Source organism: Ranitomeya variabilis, chromosome 1 (genome assembly GCF_051348905.1).
Source record: "Ranitomeya variabilis isolate aRanVar5 chromosome 1, aRanVar5.hap1, whole genome shotgun sequence".
Lineage (NCBI taxonomy): Eukaryota > Metazoa > Chordata > Amphibia > Anura > Dendrobatidae > Ranitomeya > Ranitomeya variabilis.
Window position 1 is genome coordinate 819,715,965 of NC_135232.1, and position 21,066 is coordinate 819,737,030.

Sequence of the window (21,066 nt, forward strand, 5' to 3'; positions counted from 1 at the left end):
ACCTGACAAATTTCAGTTGGTGGATAATGAATCTATAATATATGAAAGTTTAATTGTAATCATTACATTATGGTAAATAATGAAATTTAACACTATATGCTAATTTTTTGAGAAGGACCTGTATATCTTGCATGACCACTTCTCCATTAGTGGGGGACACGGCCCCTCTGTTATTGCACATCTTATCACTGTCCTCTAGTTAGAACTGCTCTAATCAAAATCTAGTTGATTGTCTAATTGTATTTCTCCCGTTTAGCGTACATCCCCTCATGAGTCAATATCCAGTTTACCTTCTCAATAAAGTCTTGTACAGACGGACGTTGTCATCTATCCAGTGTTGTGCGAATTACTTTCTTGCCGTATAAAGCATTTTCCCCTTAGCAATCTTCATTGACTCATCATGGTCAAGGTCTTCAACATACTACAGAATACACAACATATGCATTATTAATTAAACATTTCACTCCCTTCCAATAACGTTCCTTAATAAGAGAAACACAAATGGACTCCATGAATAATGGCGATAGAAGAATGTTGTATGAAACTGGCCAAATTATTCAGATTGTAGGGATTATTTCTTTGAGTCTAAACTGGAACATAATGTGCACAAATTAAAAAAAATCATGGAGTAGGTGTGCCTTCCCCACCCTGTTGGATGAGGTTAGAGGATCCTTAAAGGGGTATTCCCATCTCCAAGATCCTATCCCAATATGTAGTAGGTGTAATAATATTAGAAAATGCCTCCAATTAGAAATGTACCGTATATACTGGAGTATACGCCGACCTGGGGTTATACTCGAGTGGGGATGTATATAGCCCCTTGAAGAAAGGCTATGTAGTGAAATGTTAGAGCAGGTCCCCCAACCTCCACTGAGCGAAGCGCACAGGTTGTCACATCTCTATTTATTACATCACATCTATGAAACTCTCTAATTCCTCTGTGAATTAAGGCTTAGAGATGACAACCTATGTTCTAGATGGGGGTCACAACCTGCATATTTGCTCCACATGTTTTTGACCTGTCCAGACCTGGAAAGGTTTTGGAAGGAAATAACTGACATAATTCTAGCAATATTTATACTGTATACAGGGGCATTGATAGGGTCCGGAAAGATCAGGGGCCCAAGCCCCACAGCACATGTCTCCTTATAGACCTTCCCGCCACTTAAGAGAGGCTTTATACATATAGAATTCCAGTATACCACTGTTACTAACCCTAAACACCATACAAAGACCAATATTATCAACTTCGTACTGTACAAGGGCAAAATAATACAGCTACATAATTTTCTCTTCCATCATCACTGCCACTACAGTGAGTACATAATGTGACCATTACCTCTGCATAACAAAACATAATATACAAAGACCAATAATACCACCATACACTTAATACTATATGATGACCGAGATGCATTAAACAGTTACTAAATAATAAAAAAAAAAAACTGATGTTGCCACCATGTAGTGGTAGATACCAGTCCTGACAACTATATTACAGTGATTACAGTGGGGTTATAGATTGTTTCCCACTCATGGAGAGGTAGATAGTGCAGAACATGTATACTTTCTGAGTCCTGTGTGGCCTTCCAAATAGTCTAAGTATTTTGGATAGACCGGAGGTGAAGAGCGACGGTCCCATGATTGATAGACATAATTATTATATATAATTATTTTCTTTGAAACGGCCACCTAACCACTGTATGCCTATAGTAATTCTTTGTGTACTATACATTGTCCTCTTCCTAATGTATTTAGCTCGGTTTGGGTGCACTTTGCTTTGTAATGGGGGATTGAATAGGATGGTTGTATTGTGTTATATTTTACAAAATGGTAAAACATAGAAATAAAAAAAACTTATCCCAAATTGTGCTTCAAGCACAGTTACAGATATTGCTACCAGTATTAAAGAAAAATGGTTACTAAATCTTTATTGTCCAACCCGATGTGCTAATTTGTTGGCATTTTTGTTTAATCCACAGAGGTGATCGATATGATGCTCTCCGAGCTTGTATAGGAGATACTTTTTGCCGGAAGATTCACAGCTTAAATATTTTTTTAGTAAGTAACGTCCCTACCTCATTCGTTTCATGACCTTCCTATTTACAGATTGACTATCTGAACACACAGTTCCCTTCTTCCTGCCCACAGCTATAAAGTTGAAATCTAGCAGTGATTAACTTGTATAACTTCTTATATAACATTGCAATCACTGGCTAGTAAATAGGCAGTGATTGTATAGCCTAAAAAGACTCTGTCAACCGTATATCCCCATGTGTAAACAGGTATCAGGTTTGTCGTTGGCATACCAAACTGGAAAAGTGATCAAAACCGCATGGGTTGATATGATCATGATTCAATATAAATACATGTATTTAAAGCATTAACCACTTGCAATCTTGTTGATTGGTGCTTGTCTACACACATTTCTGTCTGTATAAGGACCCCACGGCTACTATTGGTCAATGGGGACTAGCTTACCGTATATTGTTTGAAGGGAATCTGCCACCAGCTTTATGTTGGACAGCATGAATTAGTGATGGACATGCAGTTTTCAGAAACGGACCATTATTTTTGTGAAAATATTCTAGGGGTTGTGACACGGAATCCTAGTATTTTATCTTTGTATTTTTTTATTTTAATGAGATGCCTATGTTTGTTTGTTTTTTAATTTTCAGTTTCCATTTGCCGACTAGATTTAGTGCATTGATCTATTTTGCACATATATTAAGGGTTTGATTGACTTCTATCGACAGGTTGGATGCGGTGCTATTGGCTGTGAAATGCTGAAAAATTTTGCACTCTTGGGGGCAGGCTCTGACTCCAACAGAGGTTTGGTAAGTACACAGACCATACATAATACATCCAAAAGTGATTGCAAAATGTAGATTTACACTATGTGCACAATCATTAGGCAATTTGGATTTTTGCTGATTAATTATATTATTGAACAACTACAGTGCTGTCGGACAATCCAAAAGGTTAATAAACCTAAATATTTAGGTAAAAGAGAGGTTTTATCTGTCTGAAAAGAATCTCTGTGGGCATAATTATTGGGCCACTGTTAGGCTATGTTCCACGTTGTGTTTTTTCTGCAGGCAAAACCTGCTCTCTTTGCTTTCAGAAACTTGCCTGAAAAAAGGTTTTGCTTAGTTTTTGGTGCTTTTTTTTTTTTTTTTTTTTTTTTTTGCATTTTTGTCAGGGTACGTTTTGCATTTTGTGCATGCTGATAAAGTTTAGTGCATAAAAAAAATTCTGATTCTACTTCATCAGGTTTTGGCACCAAAACGCAGCAAAAATGGATTCCTGATTTTTTTTATTTTTTTTTTTTTGCAGTGTTTTTTTGTACCACCCATTGCTTTCAGTGTGTGAAAAATGCTGAAAGAAGTGCCATGTACAAAACCTTGGGTTTTACAGAATAGAACAAAATACTGAGGACAAAAAAAACAAGCTGTGTGCATGAGATTTCTGAAGTCTCATAGACTTTGCTGGTACTGTAAAATGCAACTAAAAAGCATTAAAAAAAGCAACGTGGCCTAAGTGTGCAGAATTATTATGTAACTAAATAAAAAATGTAAATTGTCATATTTTTGTTCTTTAGTTATTCTCAAGTTAATAGATGAAAATAAACGGCTCAACATGTACAAAAAAGGCATTTCTTCTTTTCAGTAAAAGTCATAAGCCTTCCATCCATGGAGTCTGCCAGTTTAACGTGTGGACTATCAACCAATCACAGCCTCCCAGATACTGATCAGAGAGGTGTATTGTGTTAGTTCACTGTAAGGCTACTTTCACACTAGCGTCGGGCACTGCACGTCGCTATGCGACATTGCGGCGCACCGACGCTAGCTGTGAAAGCGCCGCACAACGGGGGCAGCGGATGCAGTTTTCCAACGCATCCGCTGCCCCATTGTGAGGTGCGGGGAGGCGGGGGCGGAGTTCCGGCCGCGCATGCGCGGTTGGAAAAGACGGGAACGATGCACCAAAAAACTTTACAAGCAACGTTTTTTGGTGGCGACGGACCGACGCAACAGTCGCACGACGGTTGTGACATGTGGCAATGCGTCGCACTGCGTCGCTAATGCAAGTCAATGGAGAAAAAACGCATCCTGCAAGCACTTTTGCAGGATGCATTTTTTCTCCAAAACGACGCATAGCGACGTGCAGTGCACGACGCTAGTGTGAAAGTAGCCTTAATCTCCCATTTAAGAAGAGCCTCCAATTCTCAGTAGGGTTTAGGGCAGGTGAGAAAGGGGCCATGTCATTATTCTTTAAGACCTTTACTGACAGCCAAGCAGTGGAATACTTTAATGCCTGTGATGGAGCATTGTCCTGCATAAAAATCTTGATTTCCTCGAAAAATGTAATTTCTCCTTCGCCTCATTGGGGGACACAGACCATGGGTGTATGCTGCTGCCACCAGGAGGCTGACACTAAGTATTACAAAGAAAGTTAGCTCCTCCCCTGCAGTATACACCCCTCTGCTGGCTCCCAGCTAACCAGTTCTTGCTTAGTGTCCGTAGGAGGCACACGGACTGGTCTGCTATTCAGACCCGAAGAATCTTTTTACTTTTACCTTTTACCGGACGAAGGGGGCGACGGATTCTTTCATGTTCCGATCTCCCCCGAACCAACAACAGGCGAGCACGGGAGTTTCACCTCTCCGTATCCTCTCCTGCGACGTGGGAAGCCACTGCCTGAGCTGATTCTAGGGGCGACGGGCCCTTTCATGGGACCGATCTCCCCCCTCACTTATCAGACGAGCACTGGAGTGTCACCTCCAGTATCCTCTTCTGCAGCCAGGCCTATTGCCGGACATCAGCCCTGACCACCAGGTTTTACCCTCGGCTGTTCAGAGGCACTTTACAACGTGGCGTCCGAGCAGCCCCCACTGCACCACCACTATTAAGAGCGGATGGTACAAGGAGGCGGACGGTTCCTCTCCTCCTCCCTAACAAACGGATGATGGATTGAGGTTTATCCCTACACCGTCCACGCTGCACAGAACAACGCTGAAACCCACATCCGCGGCGGCTCCATGCCGGGACGCGCAACGATGGTGAGTGGATCCATCTTCAGAGGGATATCCATAAAGGCGCAGGCAGCCTTAGCCACTTTCCTGTGGCCCACCTCTCTGAGGTAACGCTCTGGCCGGCTACAAAAATTTAGCCCCTGGCTTCGGCCGATGTGTAGGCCGCATCCCGGAAGTCTCCTGAAACGCCCCGCTGGTGTCGCCCGCCTGCTACAGAAATTTAGGCCCCGGCTTGGGCCTATTCAGCATCGTGTCCGTCGCTCCGCCCCCCGAGTTGGCGCTTCTCGCTCTCTGCGAGATTTTATCTACTCTGCAGCTCACAGTGGCCATCTTGGTCCACCCGGCCGGCTCACACTGGGGCAACGATTTTTAGCATTAAGGGGGCACAACCACTCTACATCAAGGCATTAAACGCGCAAGTATTCTCCCTTCTTAAAGGCACATGTAGTATTATCTGGTTTTAAAGGCGCAGGTCCAGTATTGTCTGGTCTTAAAGGCGCATGACCAGTATTCTCTGTTCTTAAAGGCGCATGACCAGTATTCTCTGTTCTTAAAGGCGCATGTCCAGTATTGGCTGGTCATAAAGGCGCTGGTCCAATATTGTCTGTTCTTAAGGGCGCATGTCCAGTATTGTCTGGTCTTAAAGGCGCATGTCCTGTTTTGGCTGGTCTTAAAGTCGCATGTCCCGTATTGTCTGTTCTTAAAGGCGCATGTCCAGTATTCTCTGTTCTTAAAGGCGCATGTCCAGTATTGGCTGGTCGTAAAGGCGCAGGTCCAATATTGTCTGTTCTTAAGAGCGCATGTCCAGTATTGTCTGGTCTTAAAGGAGCATGTCCAGTATTGTCTGGTCTTAAAGGCGCATGTCTAGTATTGTCTGGTCTTAAAGGCACGTGACCAGTTTTCCCTGGTCTTAAAGGCGCATGGCCAGCATACCCTGGTCTTACGCACATGGCCAGTATGCCCTGGTCTTAAAGGCGCATGACCAGTATTCCTGGTCTTAAAGGCACGTGACCAGTATTCCTGGTCTTAACAACACGTAACCAGTATTCCCTGGTCTTAAAGACGCATGACCAGTACTTCTTGGTCTTAAGGGCACATGTCCAGTATTACCTGGTCTTAAAGGCACATGACCAGTATGTCCTGGTCTTAAAGGCACGTGACCAGTATGCCCTGGTCTTAACCCCTTCACCCCCGGAGCTTTTTCCGTTTTTCCGTTTTCGTTTTTCGCTCCCCTCCTTCCCAGAGCCATAACTTTTTTATTTTTCCGTCAATTTGGCCATGTGAGGGCTTATTTTTTGCGGGACAAGTTGTACTTTTGAACGACATCATTGGTTTTAGCATGTCGTGTACTAGAAAATGGGAAAAAAATTCCAAGTGCAGTGAAATTGCAAAAAAAGTGCAATCCCACACTTGTTTTTTGCTTGCCTATTTTGCTAGGTTCACTAAATGCTAAAACTGACCTGCCATTATGATTCTCCAGGTCACTACGAGTTCATAGACACCTAACATGACTAGGTTATTTTTCACCTAAGTGGTGAAAAAAAATTCAAAAGTTTGCAAAAAACAAAACAAAACAAAATTGCGCCATTTTCCGATACTCGTAGCGTCTCCATTTTTCGTGATCTGGGGTCAGGTGAGGGCTTATTTTTTGCGTGCCAAGCTGGCGTTTTTAATGATAGCATTTTGGTGTAGATACGTTCTTTTGATCGCCCGTTATTGCATTTTAATGCAATGTCGTGGCGACCAAAAAAACGTAAATCTGGCGTTTCGATTTTTTTTCTCATTACGCCATTTAGCGATTAGGTTAATGCTTTTTTTTTATTGATCGGGCGATTCTGAACGCGGCGATACCAAATATGTGTAGGTTGGGGTTTTTTTAAATTGATTTATTTTGATTGGGGCGAAAGGGGGGTGATTTAAACTTTTATATTTTTTTTATTTTCTTCACATTTTTAAAAACTTTTTTTTTTTACTTTTGCCATGCTTCTATAGCCTCCATGGGAGGCTAGAAGCAGGCACAGCCCGATCGGCTCTGCTACATAACAGCGATCATCAGATCGCTGTTATGTAGCTAAAATGCAGGTGTGCTGTGAGCGCCGACCACAGGGGGGCGCTCACAGCCACCGGCAATCAGTAACCATAGAGGTCTCAAGGACCTCTATGGTTACAATGGAGGAGCATCACCGACCCCCGATCATGTGACGGGGGTCGGCGATGCGCTCATATCCGGCCGCACGGCCGGATGCGGTAGTTAAATGCCGCTGTCTGCGTTTGACAGCGGCATTTAACTAGTTAATAGCGGCGGGTGATCGCGATTTCACCCGCCGCTATTGCGCGCACATGTCAGCTGTAAAAAACAGCTGACATGTCGCGACTTTGATGTGCGCTCACCGCCGGAGCGCACATCAAAGCGGGGGTCCCGACATGTGACGTACTATTCCGTCACATGTCGGGAAGGGGTTAAAGGCATATGACCAGTAGGCCCTGGTCTTACACACTTGGCCAGTATGCCCTGGTCTTAAAGGCACATGACCAGTACGACCTGGTTTTTAAAGGCACATGACCAGTATGCCCTGGTCTTAAAGGAACATGATCAGTATGCCCTGGTCTTAAAGGCACGTGACCAATATGCCCTGGACTTAAAGACACATAACCAGTATGCCCTGGTCTTCAAAGCATATGACAAGTATGTCCTGGTTCTTAAAGGCACATGACCAGCATGCCCTCCTCCTAAAGGCACAAGACCAGTATACCCTGGTCTTAAAGACGCACGACCAGTATTCCCTAGTCTTAAAGGCGCATGACCAGTATTTACTGGTCTTAAGGGCACATCATCAATCCGAAGCTGGTCACCCTAACTGAGCTCTGGAGCCTTCGCCACTCATCCCCTAACCGCAACCCATGGTTTTCTCAGACCAAGAGATTGAATCCCTCTGTGAACCCTCTGTGGCTCGGAGTGCTCGCAGGACCGAGATACATGGTCCCTCTCCTACATGGGAGCGTCCGCTAGCAGGGGCCGCAAGTGTTCTAGAAAAACGTACAGGCGTCTGCAAAACGGAAGTTTTTCATTTCCTAATCTCTCCCCCATGATTTGTTGAGAACAACGCTGAATATGGATCGCATATTGCCTTGGATTGCAAGAGCTTCAGAAAAGGAGGGACTCTCCTATTTATACCATCAACAAATCGACGAGCAATTCACTGGACAGAAGCCGCTAAGTAGGTTGCCATACCTGGTCTGATTTTTATGGGCGACGGGTCCTTTTAAGGGCACCGATTCCCCCCACATCTTCAACAGACGAACACATGCAGTGTTGCCTCCATGTATCCTCTTCTGCATCCAGGCCTAATGCCAAACAACCTGCCCTGTCCACCCGGAGACCTCAACTCTGGGGATGTACAGAGGCACACATCTTTGGCGTCCGAGCACCCCCCTTTGTATCAATTTAGGGGATGATGCAAGAAAGCGGACGATTCCTCTCCTCGTCCCTGTTAACAGAATGGTGGATCGAAGGTTCCTAATTTTCTACTCTGCACGAAGATGGCAAGAGGCCTGCTGGTTGCAGCCCCGCATTCTGCCACTTGGCAGTCTAACCGGGTGGAATTTCTTGTGGTATACCTACCAGTATCCCTGCCCGATGTATCATCAATTAAAAAACCACAGACGGTCGGATAGCAAATCTGGTTCGTTCTGTCTTGTGGCTTCGGGTTCAGCGCTCTACCCTTCTTTAGCGCCACATGATGTTGCTTGACCAATAGTCTCCTGGTCAGAGACCTTATCTACTTCAATTCAAATCAAATCTTCTGAGCGGGAGACTAACAAGGGATCGTATTTTTTCTACAGACCCATCCAGCAGTAGAAGCATTGTCCTGGACAGTCTAGATCTAAGAGATCTTGGTTTCACGAAGGAGAAAATGAAAAGTATGATCATTCCTGGACCTCAAACTTCTAACAACCTTTGACAAGGCCCTCCTTTTTCAGATGCAGTTCCTCCGCTCAGCCATTACTTCAACAACAACAACAACAACAACAAAAAAAAAAAAAAAAAAAGTGGAGTTTTCTGGCATCCTTCGACATTCGGTTTTCTTACCCTCACCTGCCTACTTTTTTCCCCTCTACAATTATCTCTTCTCCTTTCCATTCGCGAACAGCATTTTCAAGTCACGACCTCGCCCTTCAGCCTGGCTACTGCACCACAGTGGTCGCAACGCTCATAGCAGTTGTCATGTGCTTCTTGCACCCTAGAAACATGGTCGTCCTGCCCTACTCGGTCGACTTTCTAGCCGCTCTACAAGGACTACGCTAAGTTGTCTATATCACTTGCAATACCCTCTCACTTGGGCTAGCAGCTAAACTTAGACAAGTTTTTTCCTCATTCCCAGCCCAGCAGATCCTCTTTGACGATGATCCTGCACAAGAAGGATGGTAATTCTCTCTCTCGAGTCAAGGTCGTGGCCCTTCAACACAGAGCTTGTGCACTTGATCACTCATTCCCTCGGTTCATTCAATTAGCTAGGAGGGTTCTGAGCAATAAGACGAAAACGGAAGTAGTTTTCTTTTGCTCCGCTCGTTTTCAGCAAGTCAATCAGGCTTTCAAAAGGTAGTCTCTAAGCTCCTTCCTCATCCAGAGCCTTCTTCTGGTCCAATGGTTTTTAGGGATACCAATGCCCGTCTTCTTCTCCCGATCATTTCTCTGGGGATCCGAACAGTACGGCTAATCCTACAGCAGGTCCACTGCCCTTAGGCGGGTCAACCATCCATCTTCAATTTGGATAATGCCACGGCTGTGCCATACGTCAATCATCTCGCAGGTACCCACAGTCAAGCGCCATGGCCGAGGTACCTCGCACTCTCTGATGGGCCGAGATCTATCATTCGGTGATCTCAACAGTACATGTCCCTGGAGTAGAACACTGGGCGGCTGACATATTCAGCCGTCAGGGTTTTTTCTCCTCATGTGAGTGGGAACTTCACTCGGAAGTCTTCCTTCACATCTGCCTTCACTGGAGTACTCCAGATGTAGGTCGGATGGCGTCCAAGCTGAACGCCTATGTACTCCAGTTCAAGGTTTGGCTTCAAGATCCAAGTCCATCGCAGTGCATACTCCGTTTCTTCCACGGTACCAATTTCCATAACTCCTCTTCCACTACGTCTTGAGATCTTTTTGGAAGCAGAAAAGGCCCCCAGTGATCCCGGGAGACCCGCACTGACCATGTCAGGTTTTCTCGCTTGCGGTACTAGTATTTCTCCATCTTATTTCATCAAAACTGGAAATATGGACCTTCTCGCAGGGAGCCTTCACCTGTAGTTCTTCCCTACCGCGTACCGTTAGATCTGGGGGACCTTAATGGTCCTGGGGATCTTACAGTAGACTCCTTTTTCGATCCAGAAAGACTTTACTATCAGGGAACGTCACTCCCCTTTTTTCTCTGCGTTCTTGTCATCCTGATGAGTCTTCAGAGCTTGCCACTCTGTTCTTTTCAGTCTTTTTTCCTTATTACCATCAATGCATCGTTGCCCTCAAGCCATCCCCTTCCCTCGTTGCCAAGGTGGTTTTGTATTCCCACTGTTGCAGCGGCATCGTCCTCTCATCTCTTTCGGCTCCAGTCCACACAACGGAATGGGTTCTCCATAATCTGGAAGAAGTGAGTGCTCCAAGTGGGTACGTATCGAGGACGGCGTCCTTCCGAAGGTTGGACACTTTGCTTGGGCTTCTCGATGGTAAGTAGGCTTCCCGACGGTCACAGGAAGGGTTTAGCCGTGTTCATCGGCCACGTTAGCCTGGTGGATTCTTTTCACCATCCAGGAGTCCTTCCGTGCTAGATGTCAGCCTATCTCCCTGTCTCAGGGCTCTAGGCACCAGGCGTCGGCAAGCACGACCGCAAGCTTGCGAACTCTTCCAGTCCGCATGCATTCTTGAAGCACTATAATTCACACACTTCCACAGATGTGAGTCTGGGCAGGCGGACTTTGCAGGCCGCCTTGGCGCACTTGTAAGTAGCGGTTACACGGCCTGATCTGATGTTGTCCCCACCCAGGGACTGCTTTGGGACGTCCCATGGTCTGTGTCCCCCAATGAGGCGAAGGAGAAATAGGGATTTTTGTGTACTCACCGTAAAATCCTTTTCTCCGAGCCATTCATTGGGGGACACAGCTCCCTCCCTATTATTAGTTGTATTTGTTTTTATCATTTGATATGTTATACTCTCATATATAATGTGACATACTATACGCTTATATGTTGTTATTGATCTCCTACTGCTTTTGCACCGAACTGGTTAGCTGGGAGCCAGCAGAGGGGTGTATACTGCAGGGGAGGAGCTAACTTTCTTTGTAATACTTAGTGTCAGCCTCCTGGTGGCAGCAGCATACACCCATGGTCTGTGTCCCCCAATGAATGGCTCGGAGAAAAGGATTTTACGGTGAGTACACAAAAATCCCTATTTTCTTCCTCTACCACTGCTTGAAGAAAGTGTCTTATAAAAACCTGCAGTAGGTTTGGAGTTCATATTGAGTCCATTTTCAACTCGTAGAGGTCCAACTAGCTGATCTTTAATAATACCAGCCTATAACAGTACCCCACCTCCACCTTGCTGGCGTCTGAGTTGAAGTGTGTGTTTTTGCCCATTACTGACATTGGCCCATCCATGTAGTCCAGGGGTGGGCAACCTCCGGCCCATGGTGTCCTTTTCTCCACCCCTGGGCATATTCCCGAGGACCGCAGTGATCGGGCCGGTGGCCGCGTTTTGCCGGCCATGGGCCTTTTAATTGCTCCTGAGACTGCATAAATGCAGCGTTCAGTAAAGAACATGATGGCGCATGCACTGAAGACATTGACTTACCTTGGAGTCAGCACGCTCTGCGCTCTAGTCCCACCAACAAAAAAAACAGCAGCGGCAGCTCCATCCCATCCTCTGAAGTCTATATTCCCCCAGCAACCCCTCCTGTGATGCCTATATGCTCCAGCAGCCCCTCCTGTGACGCCTATATGCCCTCCAGCAGCCCCTCCTGTGACGCCTATATTCCCCCTGGCAGGCCCCTCCTGTGACACCTATATGCCCCCCTGTAGCCCCTCCTGTGACGCCTATATTCCCCCCGGCAGGCCCCTCCTGTGATGCCTATATTCCCCCCGGCAGCCCCTCCTGTGACGCCTATATTCCCATCGGCAGCCCCCTCCTGTGACTCCTATATTCCCCTCGGCAGCCCCCTCCTGTGACTCCTATATTCCCCTCGGCAGCCCCCTTCTGTGACTCCTATATTCCCCTCGGCAGCCCCCTCCTGTGACTCCTATATTCCCCTCGGCAGCCCCCTCCTGTGACTCCTATATTCCCCTCGGCAGCCCCCTCCCGTGACTCCTATATTCCCCTCGGAAGCCCCCTCCTGTGACTCCTATATTCCCCTCGGCAGCCCCCTCCTGTGACTCCTATATTCCCCTCGGCAGCCCCCTCCTGTGACGCCTATATTCCCCCCGGCAGGCCCCTCCTGTGACACCTATATGCCCCCCTGTAGCCCCTCCTGTGACGCCTATATTCCCCCCGGCAGGCCCCTCCTGTGATGCCTATATTCCCCCCGGCAGCCCCTCCTGTGACGCCTATATTCCCCTCGGCAGCCCCCTCCTGTGACTCCTATATTCCCCTCGGCAGCCCCCTCCTGTGACTCCTATATTCCCCTCGGCAGCCCCCTCCTGTGACTCCTATATTCCCCTCGGCAGCCCCCTCCTGTGACTCCTATATTCCCCTCGGCAGCCCCCTCCCGTGACTCCTATATTCCCCTCGGAAGCCCCCTCCTGTGACTCCTATATTCCCCTCGGAAGCCCCCTCCTGTGACTCCTATATTCCCCTCGGCAGCCCCCTCCTGTGACTCCTATATTCCCCTCGGCAGCCCCCTCCTGTGACTCCTATATTCCCCTCGGCAGCCCCCTCCCGTGACTCCTATATTCCCCCCGGCAGGCCCCTCCTGTGACTCCTATATTCCCCTCGGAAGCCCCCTCCTGTGACTCCTATATTCCCCTCGGAAGCCCCCTCCTGTGACTCCTATATTCCCCTCGGCAGCCCCCTCCTGTGACTCCTATATTCCCCTCGGCAGCCCCCTCCTGTGACTCCTATATTCCCCTCGGCAGCCCCCTCCCGTGACTCCTATATTCCCCTCGGAAGCCCCCTCCCGTGACTCCTATATTCCCCTCGGAAGCCCCCTCCCGTGACTCCTATATTCCCCTCGGAAGCCCCCTCCTGTGACTCCTATATTCCCCTCGGCAGCCCCCTCCTGTGACTCCTATATTCCCCTCGGCAGCCCCCTCCTGTGACTCCTATATTCCCCTCGGAAGCCCCCTCCTGTGACTCCTATATTCCCCTCGGAAGCCCCCTCCTGTGACTCCTATATTCCCCTCGGCAGCCCCCTCCTGTGACTCCTATATTCCCCTCGGCAGCTCCCTCCTGTGACTCCTATATTCCCCTCGGCAGCCCCCTCCTGTGACTCCTATATTCCCCTCGGCAGCCCCCTCCTGTGACTCCTATATTCCCCTCGGCAGCCCCCTCCTGTGACTCCTATATTCCCCTCGGCAGCCCCCTCCTGTGACTCCTATATTCCCCTCGGAAGCCCCCTCCTGTGACTCCTATATTCCCCTCGGCAGCCCCCTCCTGTGACTCCTATATTCCCCTCGGCAGCCCCCTCCTGTGACACCTATATGCCCCCCTGTAGCCCCTCCTGTGACGCCTATATTCCCCCCGGCAGGCCCCTCCTGTGACTCTTATATTCCCCTCGGCAGCCCCCTCCTGTGACTCCTATATTCCCCTCGGCAGCCCCTCCTGTGACTCCTATATTCCCCTCGGCAGCCCCCTCCTGTGACTCCTATATTCCCCTCGGCAGCCCCCTCCTGTGACTCCTATATTCCCCTCGGCAGCCCCCTCCTGTGACTCCTATATTCCCCTCGGCAGCCCCCTCCTGTGACTCCTATATTCCCCTCGGCAGCCCCCTCCTGCGACTCCTATATTCCCCTCGGCAGCCCCCTCCTGCGACTCCTATATTCCCCTCGGCAGCTCCCTCCTGTGACTCCTATATTCCCCTCGGCAGCCCCCTCCTGTGACTCCTATATTCCCCTCGGCAGCCCCCTCCTGTGACTCCTATATTCCCCTCGGCAGCCCCCTCCTGTGACTCCTATATTCCCCTCGGCAGCTCCCTCCTGTGACTCCTATATTCCCCTCGGCAGCCCCCTCCTGTGACTCCTATATTCCCCTCGGCAGCCCCCTCCTGTGACTCCTATATTCCCCTCGGCAGCCCCCTCCTGTGACTCCTATATTCCCCTCGGCAGCCCCCTCCTGTGATGCCTCTAGCTTCTCCTCTGTTAAGAACTTCATTCTGTGAGTTCTTTTCAAAATTCATAAAAACAATTGACTCCAGACCAACGCAAACCTGGAAAAGCAGTTGCAAGTAATATCATCATTACCGCCTAACTTCTCACAATTGCAAACCAGCTCCAGCCATCACATTAGGGGGGTAGTTGATTAATTGTTTGTTTGACCAAATATAGCTGAATACATTTCATATTGATAATTTTTGTACGGGCCGCAAGTGATGGTATAAATATTCAAATGGCCCCTTGGCAGAAAAAAGGTTCCCCACACCTGATCTAGGTCAAGTGTCACTCTGATTTCTTCAGTCCATAAAACCTTTTAAAAATCCGTCTTCAGATACGTCTTGGCCTAGTTTTGACATTAAAACTTTTGTGTCTTGTTCAGTGGTGGTCGGGTTTCGGCCTCCCTAACCGTGGCCATGTCTCTGAACATCTGTTACTTCTGGGCACTCCAGAGAGAGAGTTCTGAACGTTGGCAGCAGCGGAGGATAATGGCTTCCTGGTCACTCCACATTTGATTTTTCTCAAATTTTATGCAGTTAAAGGGATTTTCCAGGTTTGGCACTGAAGTCAGTCTATGTAACTGCAGACTTGTGAATCCGCACTGTGCACACAGTCATATCGCTGCACGTATGCAATATGCCACAGTCCGAGCAGACATGCGGGACCTTGCTCGTTTCTCTTGCATTGAGCGAGGACGCGCACATCCATGCAGTGTATATATATATATATTGCATACTTGTGGTTACATGACTGCCCGCTGCTGGTACCAGAGACTCAGACCGCACGCACTGTGAGCATTCACAAGTCTGCAGTTACATAGAGTGACTACAGACTTCTGTGCCAAACCTGGACAGCCCTATTCATGTGCAGCTTTTTTCCTCAACACGTTTTTGTGACCCTGTTAACTATTTGCAACAAAACCTTTGATTCTGTGATCTCGCCCCAATATCTTGAGTGCTGTGGCCCTCTGTAAGACTTATTACCATTTTTTTTATTTTTCAGAGTTAGTTAAATCTTTTTTTTGGTCCATTTTGAATGAGGAAAGCAAGCTGCCTAATAATTCTCCACTCCTTAATAAAGGGTGTGGATATCCTTAGGCCGCACCCTCCCTCATTACACAGATACACATCACCTGATCTGCTTTATCCAATAAGCATTCAAGTTTATACAGCTTGGAGTTGGAAAATCTGCATAAAATGATATGGTCAAAATTCTAATAATAATGCCTAATATGTGTGCACATAGTGTATAGGAAAACTGATTACTTATGCCTGTCATCCAGTAGACTTGCTATAGACATTCCACCAATTTCGGCAGAATGAGATCATGGGTTATGGAGCACAGAAGCGGAGATTAGTGAGCCGGAACTGTAAAGATTGGGGTCCGTTTTCCAGTCTGGGGAATAGAGCGAGAGAGAGATCCAAAGTTCGGGTCACCATTGATTTCTGTGGGGTTCGGGTACAGTTCTGGTACCCAAACTGAACTTTAGTCCAAAGTTTGGACAAACCTGAACTTCCACACTGTGATTTAGTGCATAGTTTCTAACATTTGCTTTTATTAATGATTGTACTATTTAAATAACGTTTTGATGAAATGACAACGACCCTGAGATCTGTTCTAGAGATACTGTATTTGTTTGTTGCTGCTGCTTTTTTTTTCTGTTTTTTTTTATTTGGTTTGTTTTTTGTTTTTTAGATTACTGTAACAGACCCTGACTTAATTGAAAAATCAAACTTGAACAGACAGTTTCTTTTCCGGCCTTACCACATTCAGGTATGATAACATTTAAAATGATGATTTTTGAGAAATTGTAGTGAATGGCCTCATGGCGTCTGCTTACAGTATGCGATGCAGAGTTTTAGCGACCCCCAACATGTTTGCTGATCGCGCTTCCGGAATGCACAGAACAATCTGTAATAGTTCATTCAGCACACGTAGGCAGTTGCTGATTTTGACGGTGTGCTGCCATGAACAGTGATCTTTTTTTTTTGCAAACCAAAAGATAATTTCATCCTACAAACAAGCGTCTTGCTTGATCATCGGGTGTAGCCAGTTTAGACTACTTATGCAGCGTCAAAACCACAGTTGTCATGTTACAGCATAGGGGGTAGGATTTCTAGAACTCCCATGTCCACTATGCGTGTATGTGCCCTGCAGACACTGACATGCGGTGCGGGTTTACGAGCCGCAGCATGTCGATTTCTCTTGCGGAGACCCCAGTCTACACAACAGAAACTTCAACAATAAAAATGTATTTGGATGCGGTAAATCGGTGAACACATGCGGATTACCTGCGTGATTAGAATGCAACATTTTGGACGCTGCAAAGATACGCTGCATCCAAAGCACCTCTACTTCCTGATGGTGGGAACGTACCCTACGGCTATGTTCACACGTTCAGTAATCATCCGTATCAGTCCGTTTGCCAAAAAATGGAAAACGGATCCATTAATTAGCCATTCGTTTTCTTCCATTTAAAACCAATCTTTTTCAAATTAAAGAAAAACAGATGGCTATTTAACAGATCCTTTTCCATAGACTTCGATGTTAAAAAATAAATAAATAAAAAAATAACAAATCCAGTTTAAATCAGTTTTTTTTGTTTGTTTTTTTTAAGCTGGACAAAAAGTTATCTGCACAACTTTTTAGTCAACGAATTGCTGCTGGATCGATTCGAATGGATGATTACTGATTACTGGCCATGTGAACATGGCCTAAATTTAGCTTTTGGTTGCACGATGCAGAATTTCTCTGCAGCATTTCCTTAAAGTATACACCTGGTGAAATAAGTGTTGAACATATCACCAATTTTCTAAGTAAATATACCCGTATATACTTGAGTGTAAGCCGACCCAAGTATAATCCGAGACTCCTAATTTTGCCACAAAAAATGGGATAACTTATTGACTCGAGTATAAGCCTAGTGTGGGAAATGCAGCAGCTACCAGTAAATTTCAAAAATAAAAATAGATGCCAATATAAGTTAAATTAATTGAGACATCAGTAGGTTAAATGTTTTTGAATCCATATTGAATCAGGAGCCCCATATAATGCTCCATACAGTTCATGATGGGCCCCATAAGATGCTCCATATTAAAATATACTCCATATAATGCCCCATAAAGGTTAAGGATGGCCCCATAAGATGCTCCATACAAAAATATGCCCCATATAATGCTCCAAAAAAGGTTAATGATGGCCCCATAAGATGCTCCATCGAATAATATGCCCCAAATAATGTTGCACAAAGGTTAATGATGGTCCCATAAGATGCTCCATATTAAAATATGCCGCATATAATGCTCCATAAAGGTTGATGGCCCCATAAGATGCTCCGTAGAATAATATTGCCCATATGCTGCTGTGATTTAAAAAAAAAAAAAAAAAAAAGACATGCTCACCTCTCGTTGTTGGGTGCCAGGTGCCGGTGTCCTGAGCAGGCGGGGACAGCAGCACGCTATGAGGCCCAGGTGCTGGAGTCGCCGCTGGCTCAGGCCCCCATCACTTGCGATATTCACCTGTCCCCATTCCACCGCCGCGCGCCTCTGTGTCTTCCGGGTCTCTGCAGTGACTGTTAAGACAGAGGGCGGCGCGTGCACTAAACACATCCTCGCCCTCTGACCTGAATGTCCCAGCCAGAGGACCCGGAAGACACAGCCCGGTACGGGGACAGGTGAATATCGCATGGCTCACCCTCCTGGCGCGGTGTCTGCTTCTCAGATGGTCTCTGGCGCCAGCAGCTCTTCCTGTGTTCAGCGGTCACGTGGTACCGCTCATTAAAGTAATGAATATGGGCTCCATGCCTATGGAAGTGGAGTCGCTTGCATATTCATTACTTTAATGAGCGGTGTGACGGGGTGTGTGACAGAGCAAGCAGGGACAGCAGACCGATGAATAATCCAAGAGACCTTTATTGCAACTGAGAGAATATTCCGGCAAACAGTGATCAGGTTCTTCAACTTACAATAAGGCCGCAACAAAATAACAAATCCAGGGCGACACCCGATAATCCGACTCCAGGGAAAACAAAACACTAGTTCATAGACAGGCACCAGGATCTGGCCGCAGCAGCAGATCCTAGCTCCTCACACCACACAGGTCCCAGAAGAATGATAGTATATCCATGGGCTTATTGTTCCACCCTCTAGGGATCAGCCCCTTGGATGGGTGGAGGGGCTCACACCCACCCTCAAACATTTGTTACCTGGAGCTGAAAGTACAAAAGAGGCTCCAGATGTCCAGTCCCACTGTCCCAGCCAGTCTGAGAAGCCCCCTGCAGAGAGCAACAAATGAACACAATGCCCCCCACCAGAAGCAGGGTAGGAAATGTTAATGAAGTATGGTCTATGAAATCAGGGCGGGGGTGGTACTCCGTTACAAGCGGTACCACGTGACCGCTGAACACAGGAAGAGCTGCCGGCGCCAGAGACCATCTGAGAAGCAGGGACATGCAGAGACGCGCCGGGAGCAGGTCAGTATGATGTGACAGCCGCCGGCTCCTGCCTCTCCCGCCGACCCCCTGGGACAATGACTCGAGTATAATCCGAGAGGGGCATTTTCAGCCTAAAAAAATGGGCTGAAAATCTCGGCTTATACTCGAGTATATATGGTATTTCTAAATCACTATTAACAAATGAGGTAATGCAAATATTTGTCGGCTGGCCTAGGGGAAGTGTTCAGCATGGACAAGTGGACTCATGGAGTATGCTTTAGGACACCTTCTAAGCATCTATAGTCTTATATTTTTTCCTTTTGTTTTGTCAGAAACCTAAAAGCTGCACTGCTGCTGCTGTAACATTGGGCATTAATCCCCAGTTGAAAATTGAACCACGTCTAGATAAGGTGTGTCCTGCCACCGAGAATATCTACACAGATGATTTTTACACTAAGCAGGACATCATTGTGACCGCACTGGACAACGTGGAAGCCAGAAGATACGTAGACAGGTAGCTGTACATGTGACCGTTTCTGTGTCTGAAGCAGATGTATTCATTAAGCTGTGTGATATCCTGGAAACTTTTATGTCATTTCTTTCTTTTTCTTCCCTCCCCACAGTCGATCTGTATCCAACATGCGTTCCTTACTTGACTCCGGGACCATGGGGACGAAAGGACACACAGAAATTATTGTACCTTGCTTAACAGAGTCGTATAACAGTTATGTAAGGAAAATATCAAATCACATGCCATTAATTTTGTTTTCAGAAATATAAATTACCCACCCATCTCTTAAAGCTCTGCCATCTTTTGCATCAGCGTCCTCAAGTGTTTTAAAGGGCAGCATCTGTCAGTAACATCAGCCCCTTCAACAACATATATGGGCTTGCAGGTCTATGAAATGTAAATTCATTCACTCCTTTATATTTTCTATTGCTGCATTGGAAAGTAATTAGCTTTTTCATATGTAAATGAAGCATCAAGTGGTCTGGGCACAACTGAGCACTTAAAGAGCTTTTGCCTCCCAAGGTTGTTTCCCTGTCCAGTACCAGCCTCCTTAGTTTGACTGATGGCTTCCTGCCTGAATTTCCTATCCTGGCACCTGATGTCATACAGACAGAGAGCTATCCTTTAAGCTAAAGAGACTGGTCTTGGGCAGGAAACAAGCTCTGTAAGCAGAGGCTCCTTAAGAGCTGGGTCACACCCAGAGCACTTATCACCACATTTGCATAATAAATGAAAACACTCATTTGTTAAAAATACAGCTTCATATATGTTTTAAAGGTGTCAATGGATTTACATTTCAAAGGTGTTCATCTTACTGACAGATTCCCTTTAAAGGGATAACTTGGTTCATCCCCTTGTTTGGGTGGGTTTCCTACAGAACTTTAGATGGTGAGCCCCAATGGGGACCATGATGGTCTGTAACGGTGTGAAAATAATAATGCAATATAAAGTAAATAAAATATATAAATTGTGCACTTGTCCTATTCTAATAGGACAGTTAGATTATGCCTGCTAGCCACACACGAGACCTGGCAAGTGGCTGACAGACGCCACATTGGGTGTAAAAGGCACTTAAATATTTTCTACATGCGTTCCCTGAGCGCATGGATATAGATTAGCAACCAATAAAAGGTGTGATCTGGCAACATCTCATGGTTTGTCAGTAGGAGTTGTCGTAACGGAGGTGACTAGTAATAGTGGTTATTACAAGTCAGGGGAAAAAAGCAGAAATGTTACGGAAAACAATAGATTTTAAAATCATTCTTGCCTTTTGTTATGTAGCGAGACCCTCCGGATGAAGAAATCCCATTTTGCACCTTAAAGTCATTTCCAGCAACTATTGAACACACAATTCAGTGGGCCAGAGATAAGGTACGAGATTATGACTAGTTGCAGTTCTATAAAAATCTGTCTTTTTATTTGAGCCTTGTGGTCACTCATTTACTTTATTGTTTGGTATTTCCAGTTTGAGAGCTCTTTTACCCATAAGCCGTCTCTATACAGCAAATTTTGGCAGACACATTCAACTGCACAAGACGTTCTACGGGTATGTATGTAGCCCCGTAACAAATGGGCTGAAGCCCCTACCGCTACACACTGATCTCCTAGGCTCCTGCACATATACACACATTAGTAACTAACATTTAGTCAGGAAATGTTCAGTGCAATTATCTATGGTAATAAGGGAACTGTCCATTATTAGGTAACTAACCTATTTGAAAGCCTGTGCTGCTCCCAGA

At 46.3% G+C, this 21,066-nt stretch overlaps 1 protein-coding gene across 2 annotated transcripts in view; it reads left to right on the forward strand.

The window, feature by feature from the left end:
• The window catches only part of UBA6 (ubiquitin like modifier activating enzyme 6), a 137,291-nt gene that overhangs the window by 66,248 nt on the left and 49,977 nt on the right, over nt 1-21,066 (forward strand). For both annotated transcript variants that reach the window (XM_077274974.1, XM_077274979.1), the window contains exons 16-22: nt 1,983-2,061; nt 2,757-2,837; nt 16,080-16,157; nt 19,149-19,330; nt 19,440-19,545; nt 20,609-20,698; nt 20,793-20,873. In XM_077274974.1, coding sequence (XP_077131089.1) covers nt 1,983-2,061; nt 2,757-2,837; nt 16,080-16,157; nt 19,149-19,330; nt 19,440-19,545; nt 20,609-20,698; nt 20,793-20,873 — 697 coding nt within the window. The remainder of the gene's footprint in view (nt 1-1,982; nt 2,062-2,756; nt 2,838-16,079; nt 16,158-19,148; nt 19,331-19,439; nt 19,546-20,608; nt 20,699-20,792; nt 20,874-21,066) is intronic.